At 31.9% G+C, this 11,296-nt stretch overlaps 1 protein-coding gene across 1 annotated transcript in view; it reads right to left on the bottom strand.

Annotated features, from left to right (window-relative positions):
* Positions 1 to 534: 534 nt before the first annotated feature.
* LOC134710713 (protein phosphatase 1 regulatory subunit 37-like) overlaps positions 535 to 11,296 on the bottom strand; it is a 44,043-nt gene continuing 33,281 nt past the window's right edge. Inside the window, exons 14-25 of the mRNA XM_063571105.1 lie at positions 10,041 to 10,113; positions 8,189 to 8,268; positions 7,658 to 7,766; positions 7,169 to 7,276; positions 6,567 to 6,634; positions 6,087 to 6,163; positions 5,644 to 5,679; positions 5,092 to 5,171; positions 4,228 to 4,301; positions 2,799 to 2,880; positions 1,911 to 2,112; positions 535 to 1,299 (exon numbers count right to left, since the gene is read on the bottom strand). Of these exons, the coding sequence (XP_063427175.1) occupies positions 1,187 to 1,299; positions 1,911 to 2,112; positions 2,799 to 2,880; positions 4,228 to 4,301; positions 5,092 to 5,171; positions 5,644 to 5,679; positions 6,087 to 6,163; positions 6,567 to 6,634; positions 7,169 to 7,276; positions 7,658 to 7,766; positions 8,189 to 8,268; positions 10,041 to 10,113 (1,102 nt within the window). The 3' untranslated portion in view covers positions 535 to 1,186. The remainder of the gene's footprint in view (positions 1,300 to 1,910; positions 2,113 to 2,798; positions 2,881 to 4,227; positions 4,302 to 5,091; positions 5,172 to 5,643; positions 5,680 to 6,086; positions 6,164 to 6,566; positions 6,635 to 7,168; positions 7,277 to 7,657; positions 7,767 to 8,188; positions 8,269 to 10,040; positions 10,114 to 11,296) is intronic.

The following is an 11,296-nucleotide window of genomic DNA, read 5'->3' as shown; positions in this document are numbered from 1 at the left end:
CTTATGACGAGCCTTACAGCTATGCAAAGATAAACTTAATGCAGAAAGTACAGATGAAAAGTATACAATAAATATGCTTTGTTTTTTCCTGATAAAAATACACCAAATAATTCAAAACATGTTTTTAAAGATGAGAAAGGACTGTCTCTTCTAAATCAGTTTCCATGTAAAAAAAAATATTCTAAGAACGATTATTTTCTCAATGTAAAAATTTCTAATGAAGTCCTTCAAATTTATAGTCTTGTCTGCCAAATAATAATTGTGCTTTTACTTACTTACTTAGTCCTTACTATGCCATATGGCACATAGGGCAAGGAAATTGTGCTTTTGGTCAATTGAATGGGTTCTTCAAACATGTCAAAGACATCTAAATTTTACAATTGCCATTGACTTTAATGTAAAATGTTGTGCGCCTGTGCCCTTGGTTGAAATCATCAAAATTGTTTTGGTTCCCAGTGTCACTACTATTCTTTTCATTTTTAAGTCATACACACAAGTCTTTTGAGTACAGTATCCAGGTAAGCTAAATAAGCTAAATATTTAGCACACCTTTTTACATGGGGACTGACCCAAGATATAAAACACCAGACTATCTGTGCTATGTGAAGCAGAGGGATAAACAGTTTATCAATCTTTTGAACAAATTCAAATCTTAACACATTTTTTGTTTATTTTACATTCCAGTTGCCACATACACTTTCAATTCCATATCTAGATATAAGAAGATGTGCAGGGGCGGATCCAGTCATTTTAAAAAGGGGGTTCCCAATATAGGATAAAAGGGGGTTCCAACCATATGTCCCCGTTCAAATGCATTGATTGGCCAAAAAAAAGGGGGGTTCCAACCATATGTCCCCATTTAAATGCATTGATCGGCTAAAAAAAAGGGGGGTTCCAACCCGGAACCCTCCCCCTGAATCCGCCACTGATGTGGTATGAATACCAATTACGATTTCTATCCAACTCGCAATTTGTAAAAGTGTACCATTATTACCATATTATATGTCATAAATAAAAGTACCAAATACAATACTAATAATACAGCTTCAAATGATAAATAAGCAGTTTTCTTCATGTCTGACACATGATTTAGTTGGTCGAATAAATAATAAACAGTTAGCAACAATGTACCATTAACAACCACCAAAATATTGCACTAATATCGAATAGGGATAATCTACATAAATCATTGTTTTTCTGATGATATAGAACACCAGTCTGTTAAATGTCCATTTATAATATACAGATCTCTGGTGACTGATTTACTGGGTAGAGTCTCTAATGCTCCCATCATGGCACCTACAATATAAACAGATAAATGAAAGAGACAAGGGTGTCATGATAGGGGTTCATAATTTTAGTTTTCTTAAATTTATTAAGTATTGTTTCTCTTTCCTTATATTGTTTGTACAGTGTTCTCTGATATTCATCTTTTAGCACCCCAGCATTCCCTATTTTGTTCTTCTTATCTAAGCACTACATTAATCTTCATTCTTATTAAATGTTTTGCCTATTTTTCCCATTTTTTTTGTCTCATTTGTCTGTAGTAATGGCCCATTATTATCTATTTTGTGAACTCCATGCAGACCCTCAGAATACTCTTTTGTAGAAGTTTATGCTACTTTTAGTGATATTTAATGTGTCTAAATGAGTTTATATCTAAATCTTAGATTCAGGACAAATCCCAATTGGACAAATGTTCCATGCATTTTGTTCATTCTTCAAAATCCCAGTAATAAATGTATGCAATAATTTTTGAATTAACAGTTTTCAGATCTTTGCTTTTTAAAATGAAAATTCTATTTGATACTGCCTGAAGTTGGTTTACCTAGACAAGCAAGAAACGAACTAAATATAAAGGCTATCTCCAGTTAAACAATGAAGATTTCTTTGCTATGATATAATTTTACCTCCAAGCCAAGCAGCATAGTTTTGTTTTGCAGGCATTTGATGAAATCTAAATTCTTTTATGGCTAGACTATTCTTGTACTTTGGTTTCTCTAACAAATCATAAAGTTCTGCTCTAAGTCTGTGGTGAAAGCCAGCTAACATCGATGTCCCACCAATTATAACTATGTTCTCTGATAATACTTTCCTCATATCTATGGGACACTGAAAGTAAAACCATGAAATAAAATGAATCTAATTATAGTTATTATAAGAACTCTGACTGCTCTAAATATTGTTTTTATATTCCTTTATAGTAATCCTTTTTCAATCTCATTCAAATTCAATCATAAATCAGGCAGTTAGTTTTCTTGTTTTTATTGACATAACTTGCCATCTTTGTGGGTCTCATTGGGGTCTAAGCGTGATGCGGGATTGCCGATATTTTGTAAGCGTGACACGTGAAAGTCAAATTATTGTGGCGTGAAAATGGGAAATGAGGTCTTGCTGGACCCGGGAAATGACAAAAAATGAGAATTGCTTACTTATATAGTGTAAGTGGGATAGGGGAATCTGACAAAACAGTAAGCGGGATCACGGATCGGAACCCCCCAATGAGACCCCCATCTTTGTAAACCTGAATTTGAAGTAGATATAAACTGCTTACTCCAAACCAATTTTTGGTTTCTATCCTTTTCCATAAGTACTACCAAATTATTTTTTACTTCTAAACATTGCTAAAATATTTGTATATCAATAACAACTTGAATTCTATTTCTCACCATTCCTCGTCATTGCAGCAAACTTATTGTATTTTCCAGGAAGGAGGATGACTTTTATAAATCATAATTTTTTAAATTCCTGCTCACTAATTACATTAAAATGATTTGATTATGTCCAACAATAATTACCTGTATAATGGCATCTAATATAAGTGTTGATACTGAGACTTCTTCATTATCTTGTTCAAACAAAACTTCACAACTGTGCTCTCTGTATATAAAAAATGAAGAATTTGCAACAGATGTAAAGAGCAAAAAGGGTGTCTTGTTTGACAATAAGGCCTGATTTTCATTTGAAACAATATATGAATAGAAACGACAGAATTGTGAAATATTGGTCAAATGTCCTTCAACTCATGGCAAAAGGTCTAGGTCAGCCTCTCCAAGATGCACTTACATAAATTACATGGTTGTTTGTCTTGAATGCCTGATGTACTCTTAATATTCTTTTCAATTTTGTATAGAAGAATTAAAAAGAGCATGTAGAATCACAAAGAATATTTTTTATAAGGCCTTTAAATTTGTTTTCAGCCAGAGACATATAGCTAAATTGACGAAGTGTTGTCCGTTTTCCAAGCAAGGCCAGTAAATCTCTCTGAGCACTCCACCCTTCTCCACCACCAACAAAAACTAAACAACACGTAATAACACAATAGTGCTGAAAGTGACATTAAACACCAATTGAGGTGGTACCCAACACTTTAACTAAAATTAATTTGGCTCGTTTAATTTTCTTAAAATTTTGACAAAGTATTTACTTTGAACCTTTGACAAAAATATAAAAAATTGAAAAAATTGGAACCAACTATTTTATCAGAAAAATTACACTGGTTATATAGCAGTTTGACAAACACTTATTTTGATCATTGAGAAGCTTGATGTTCCCTTAACAACAAAACGTAATTAAAATGTTTAGCTGATTTTACAGAGTTATCTCCCTGTAGTGTTGGGTATCACCTTAATCAAATTCAGACCTGCCAACTATTCTGATTGTTTGAAATTAAACAATCATACAGCTCCACTTTAAAAACAGTTGCCCATATTGAAAAATAATCCTTTTTAAGTTTAATGTCTGCAGGTGGCATTAGAAGCTGCCAACAAGGAAAAAAGGTGTATATTTTTAAGTGTATAATTTACCAGAATTATATTATCTTATTTCTATTTAAGGTGGTACCTAACACTACAGGGAGATAACTATGTAAAATCAGCTAAATGTTTTAATTACGTTGTGTTGTTAAGGGTATTTTAAGCTTCTCAATGATCAAAATAAGTGTTTGTCCAACTGCTATATAACCAGTGTAATTTTTCTGATATAACGGTTGGTTCAAATTTTTTGAAATTTTTATATTTTTGTCAAAGAGTCAAAGTAAATACTCTGTCAAAATTTTATGCAAATTAAACGAGCCAAATTAATTATAGTTAAAGTGTTGGGTACCACCTTAAAGAATATTCAGCACTATTGAAAGGTGTATCTACGTTTGAACTTGTTTACCAACAGTATTTTGTTTACCTTCATTTTCACAGGATAAAAGACATGAATTAGGTAAATAAAACATACCTAATTTCTCCAGAAATATGTAGAATTTTACCTCCGTCCAGGGGATATTCTACACTGGGAGGTGGAGTTGGTAACTGTAATATAAAAATTATAATATCCAAGACCGAAAACATTATTATTCATAATCTGATGGTTCAAAAGTAAATATCTTTGTTGTAATAAATGTTGTATAGTAAATATCTTTGTTGTAATTAATGTTGTAGTTGTAAAGTAAATATCTTTGTTGTAATTAATGTTGTATAGTAAATATCTTTATTGTATTATGTATAGCAAATATTTGTTTTGCATGTAGATTGAAACAAAAAGCTAGCATAACATGATCTTGGCTATATTATTGAAGTAGTTTTTGAAATCCTATTCTGTATTTTTCATTGTAACAAGTATCAATTATACAAACCCAAAAGGTTGACATCAGTGTAGATATAGTCTTTCCTGGACTTATTCTATCTGGCAGTGAACCTTTGCTAAATTATGATGTATAAATATGCAACCTCTGAATGGGGAAGTGTAATCTGGGGAATCTTCACTCTCGTAGTTTAGTGCAAGTGCAATGATCTCTGCGCTTTAAAGAAGCATTGCAAAAAAAAACTTTAAGAGGAAAGAAGGTTGCTTCGTGCAAAGCACATAATTCTGCCTGTCTAACAGATCCTTATTTTCCGATGAAGTTCCAAATTTTTCATTTCAATAAACCTTCCTGCAGAATTTACCTTTTATACTAATTGCTAATTTTATCTAAATGTGCATGAAATATTTGTCACTGGAACATTTAGAAGACTACAATTTATCAATTATTCAAATATTATTGTTTTTCATGAAATGACATATGTGAGGAATAAATAGTTAATATATAATAACAATATCTACCTTGTCTTTACTTTCTCCCTTCACTGTTACTTCATGTATCTCCTTAGCTCTTTTTAAATTTGTCACAAAACAACAGCGAACTACAAAATAGACCATTAAATGATTGACCTACATGTATCACAAATTTGAAGTTATCTGTAATAAACCTAATGTGGATTTATTTTTATTTGTTGGATATCAATTTTTCGTATATTTTGTGATTTAAAAAGGTGAACCATGAATTTAAATGTTCTTGAGAGAGAAATTCTCCATGAGCTAGTAAGCTGACTTCTTCAATACCATGAAATCAAATATCTGCAAAAATACCATGTTCCTTCTATCCATGAAAACTGGTAATCATGAAAATAAATGAATCATCAGTATATAACTTTAACCTGACTTTTACATACAAGTAAGCATTCAATCATGAAACAATTATCCCATACTAAGATTCAATATGATATACATGTATAATGTTTGCATTAATTAATAAAATTATTTGTTTTCAGTTGACATATAATTAGCCCTGTTTGTTTTAGACGAAGTAAAAAAAATGTCTGCAGTATGACTTACCTTTGATGTCTTCCAGAAGTTCTTCAGTCAAGCAATCTATAACAGAGACAAGAATTTAAAACTAGTGGTTTGATTTTCCAAAAGATGCATTTACAGTTCTTAACACAGTATGGTATGATGTTTGTGTCTAATAATATTGATAGATATTAATATTAACCTGCATCTTTGTTCTTGACTGCCAGATGTGTAGCTATCAATATCTTACAAAAAATTCTATTTCAATAAAGGGCTGTCTTGAAATTGGAGTAAAGTATGAAATTTTGATATATTTTGAAGGCCGAAATATCATTAGATGCAGAACTGCAATAAAGTGAGGTGCAAAATTTTGAAAAACCAAAATATTTTTTTTTTAAATTTTATTTTACAAGGTACCTGTCATAAACAACTACTTTTCAAATGGTATTTCCAGACCTTCTTATGCTAATATTGTTTTTATTTCTTACCTGGAACTTCTGAAACAGGTTTATCCTCTCCATCTTCAGTTATTTTAGCAGTGTCCTTTAGCAGATCTTCTATCTTCCTATAATCAATGTTATTTTTTTTAAATTACTATCAGTCATTAACATATATGAATACTGTACTGATATAGTGTATGCTTGCATTTTCTTTGAAAATTTGAATTTCATATTTTCGCGTTTACTGGACATAAATTATTAATGCTAGAGTTTTGTTTCATGTTATCTAATCTACAGAAGTTAAATGCTTAAACTTCTTCAAATTGAAAGTTATCATTTTCAGAAAATGAGATACAATGTAATGTGGCACAGATTAGTCTAATAAAATAAACTTTGTTTTAACAGGCATGTTCAAATTTGAAAGTGTTTTGATTATCTAACATTTTGATTATTTGATTCAATTTGATCTTTTGAGTAAGTTTAAAAATGCATCCCTGTTTCTTTTGCTATCCAATGTATAAACCTTACCTATGTACTGCCTTTCCAGCTATAGGTATAGCCTGTAAAGCTTTCATAACTGGAATGCCTTCATATACCTTCATACAAGTTAAGGAAAATCTTTGGAATTCCAGTGAGTCAATGTAGTTTCTTGAAAACACTTCAAATATGCATTTTCTTATATAGTTTAGACTGTTGGTTTTCCAGTTTGAATGGTTTTACACTAGTAATTTTTGGGGCCTTTTATAGCTTGCTGTTCAGTGAGAGCCTAGGCTCCTTTTGAAGACCGTACCTATATCTATATAAAATAAGTCTTAACATATAACTTGTATGGCTAAGCAAGGTATTTGTAGAAATTGAAAGGAGCTTCGCTATTTCATTTATTACATACAAGCATGGTCGAAATTAGTGCTACCTATGTAGTTGCCTACCAGACACTAGCAAATATTTTATAGTTACTGTGGATTCATATGTATTTGTCCAATTTTCATGAATTAAATTTCAAGTTTACAAAAAGTTGAAAACCACATGTTAAACATACAAATGATACTGTACTCTAGATTAAGCTTTGTTAGGTAATAAAAGAAATTAAGATTTCTACATGATTTATTTTTGACATGGTCTAAGGATACAGGTACAACAACTGTTTCTGAGTATCCAAGGTCAATAACTAAACCAGTGTTGGTACCCAAGGTCAACATAGACAATAGGTGACCAGCTCCAAACATAACAGATGACACCTGAAATATATATCAATGACATGTTTAGAATAATGACATTACAGCTATAATGAAATACTGTAAATTCAGAAATTGGTGTATGCATTTATTAATGTGATTTTGTTATTTAAGAATAAAATGCGATTATAATTTTTGCAATATTGAGAAAAAGCCTGTTCAATTGAAATAAAATTTTTGAAATGCGAGATTAAATTATTGCGATTATAACCTTGTCACATTTTTTCGCAATAATTTCTGAGTTTTAAGAAGTGTATTTGCAAATAACTAATATAATTTGCTTGTAAACACTTTTAAGTGCCATGTTGTGATAAATCTTAATTCTTCAAAAAATCTTCAATTCATCTACGAAAATGTAATACTTATACAATACATGATACATACCTCAAAATGTATAAAGAGAACTTTGGCTAGGGTTTCTCTCACTTGGGAAGGACATAGTATAGATTCACACACAACCAGTCTTCTGTCTTTAGCATTTACCAATAAACTCCTGAAAAAAGCCAACTTTTTTGTAAAAGTTTTACTACATTTTTCATTACAGCTTAATCATTGATAATTTGTAGTTTAATTATCAGTGTTGTCAAATACCTTTATTTAAAAGAAGTCTGTGGAGACATGGTTTTATTTTTTTATTTTTTCAGCTCATTCTAATATTTAGAAGGTCTGATAACAATCAATGAAATTGAGAATGGAAAAGGGGAATATGTCAAAGAGACAACAACCCGACCATTGAACAAACAACAGCAGAAGGTCACCAACAGGTCTTCAATGCAACGAGAAACTCCCGCACTTGGAGGCATCAAGGTTATACTATGTATCACATATGACTTAATATTGTTTTTTCATATAAATTTTGTGTTTGAGAATAATATCCTTTTAATAATTTGTTTAATTTCTTTATATAAAACTTACCTGAAAAATAATTGAAATAGAAAATTTTTGAGATTCTCATATAATTCTTCTGTACTGCTAAACTCCCATATTTTCACAACCTGTAACAGATATAAAGGAATGAATCTATGTTATTTGTTATTTACAATCTTGTTATTTGTTGGCATTAATTGCACATATATGTATTCATGCATTTCCATTACTTGACAATCAAATTCACTGCCAGATGGAATTGGAGTGCCATTCAAGCAATTGAAATCTCTGGAAATCATTGCACACTTTCACAGATAAATTCTTTTTTATCCCCTTCTGGTTCTCATTGGAAAAGTGGTCTATTAAAGTCTCTGGAAATCATTGCACACTTTAACAGATAAATTCTTTTTTATCCCCTTCTGGTTCTCATTGGAAAAGTGGTCTATTAAAGTCTCTGGAAATCATGGCACACTTTCACAGATAAACTCTTTTTTATCCCCTTCTGGTTCTCATTGGAATAGTGGTCTATTAAAGTCTCTGGAAATCATGGCACACTTTCACAGATAAATTATTTTTTATCCCCTTCTGGTTCTCATTGGAAAAGTGGTCTATTAAAGTCTCTGGAAATCATGGCACACTTTCACAGATAAATTCTTTTTTTTTCCCTTCTGGTCCTCATTGGAATAGTGGTCTATTAAAGTCTCTGGAAATCATGGCACACTTTCACAGATAAATTCTTTTTTACCCCTTTTTGGTCCTCATAGGAAAAGTGGTCTACATGTCAGTAGTTTGTTTCCTCGATCACTAGCCGATCATTACTGACTACTCTTGTTAAAACCCTGCTTGTAGCAATGTGTGTTCTACTTGGACCTTAATTGAGGAGGATTTTCTTTTACTGGCATCGAAATACAAGGTGAATCAGGTAAGATAAACAAAAATAGACCACTTTCGAGTTCATCTGTCACCAGAAAAAACTCGTCAATTATACACGCTTTTATCTTCGTCATTTGTGCGTTTAGGGGCGTCGTCACTTCTCTTCCCATGTTGAGCGAGTGGTTGGAAAACTATAATTCTATATTATACGAATTATTCGGCAAACTGAATTCTCAAAATTGACAATCAACACTGCTGTCATTAGGGAATTGTCAGTAAGTACCTACAGAGCAACCATTATTTCTACTTTATCCTGCAAAAAGACGATCACTAAGACGCTTGATGAACGTAAATAGTGCAGGGATACAGGCGACCCCCTCTATCTGGTTAATGACGTCATAAAGGTGTGCATAATTGACGAGTTTTTACCAGTGACGGATGAACTCGAAAGTGGTCTATTGGGCCTAACAACAGGTAACTGTAGTTTCAAATATCTCTAAAATTCATATACAGGTAACTCCATAAGTTCTTAAACAGATAAAACATGAGTCATCAACATCAATTGCTATCACTGTCAAGATACATGTACTGTAGAAGTATTCAAGTAGTAGGTGAGCAAAGTTTTAAACACTTTTATACAGCACCTATTTATGTCTCATTTTAAGGGGGTAGACCTTTGTTCAGGGAGACAACACTTTAAGTCAGTTATACGTTTGTAAAAGTCAAGTCTCATCAATGTATTTTAAGCATTTACCTGAAACAGATTGGAAATAATCTGTTACGGTTACCTAGAAGCTTAGAATATATTTGTGAAAATGGTTGACACAAACGTACTGATGATTTTAAGGGTTATTTCCCTTAACCGAGGTCTACCTCCTTATTTATCCAATACAGCAATGTCAATGAATGTAATGAATTAATCATTAAATTACAAAATGTTTAAATGGAAAAATCTAATAACTTCAACTTCTCTACTGTAAGCATTATTTTTTACATATATTCAAAAATACATTAACATGATGTATACCTTTTCAGTTTTTTCATTCTTCACTACAGAAGGAATAATACATCTTGGTCCAGTTTCACCTGCTAAACCACATCTGCAACAAAAAAAAAGATACATTTTTTGTACAATGCCTAGAGCTATACAGTTTTACCAATGCAATTTTATTTGCAGTTTATTTATTATGACTACAGGTCCATACATTCCTTCAAAGAAAACCTATGCAGTATTTATTATAGGCACTTGTTTCTATCCATGGGAAGATCTACTATCATGTCAACGTATATTTATGAGAAGAAACTACATTTTTCACCTCTCTGCTTCAAACCCTTATGTTGCTGTCAATTCATTCCCAAATGTTCCGTAAACCATTCGATTATTAAAAAGTTTTTCTTTCCAATGGTATGCATACACCTTATTACTATTTGTCCGCCATTATTGGATATCACACAGTTTCCCGTATATTTTGACGTCACAATACAAAATATCTTACGCCACAATAGAAAACAATTGTTGTTGGCGTCAAAACTTCAAACGGCCAAGTCAGCCGGCATTAGCAATAAGGTGTATTGTATTTACCCTTAGAGTACCCCTTACCTCCAATGAGGTGGGTAGAACGTTAGCCTTTAACAGGACTCTGGGATTTGGTGTTTTCAAGCTCAGGATTTCGGGATTAACACTATCTGGATCCAGGAATTCTCTGTTCGATTTCGGGATACAAGGATTTAAATATATTTAAACTCCGAACCTCAAAATTTGGTGTTTTTCAGCCCAAGATTTCAGGATCAGGACTAGTCCAAATAATTATGACGTCTGGGACGGCTATTTTGCAAACCCCAGCCACTTGATGCATACAACAATCTCTTTTCCATTGAATCTGATATTTTATTTTACGGGTACTTGTGTGATATCCAGTAATGGCAGACAAATAGCAATAATGTATATACACAAGATGTGTCAATAAATTTTCGGCATGTGATCTTTTTTAGTCCGCCTATAAAATACCTGTGGTATTGTTATATGGAATCATAATAATTTTATGAGCACTCCGAAGATATAATATAAGCAAAATTCAATGAGAAAAGTAGCTTTTAACTGTCATTATAGATAGTCCTAGTTGGCTTATTGACAGTGTGAGTTGGCTTCATAGACAGTAAAAGTTGACTTGGACCCTCTTGTCATACACGCCGAGATGTCCACATAAAAATTTCCGAAAATATATAATATAGGTAAAATACTTTTTTTACGAGTCGATTATGTGGAAATTGGATAGGATTTTT

The sequence above is a fragment of the Mytilus trossulus genome, chromosome 3, assembly GCF_036588685.1.
Source record: "Mytilus trossulus isolate FHL-02 chromosome 3, PNRI_Mtr1.1.1.hap1, whole genome shotgun sequence".
Classification (NCBI taxonomy): Eukaryota; Metazoa; Mollusca; class Bivalvia; order Mytilida; family Mytilidae; genus Mytilus; species Mytilus trossulus.
The sequence above is the reverse complement of the archived record's forward strand: the minus strand, read 5'-3'. Positions and strand labels throughout refer to the sequence as shown.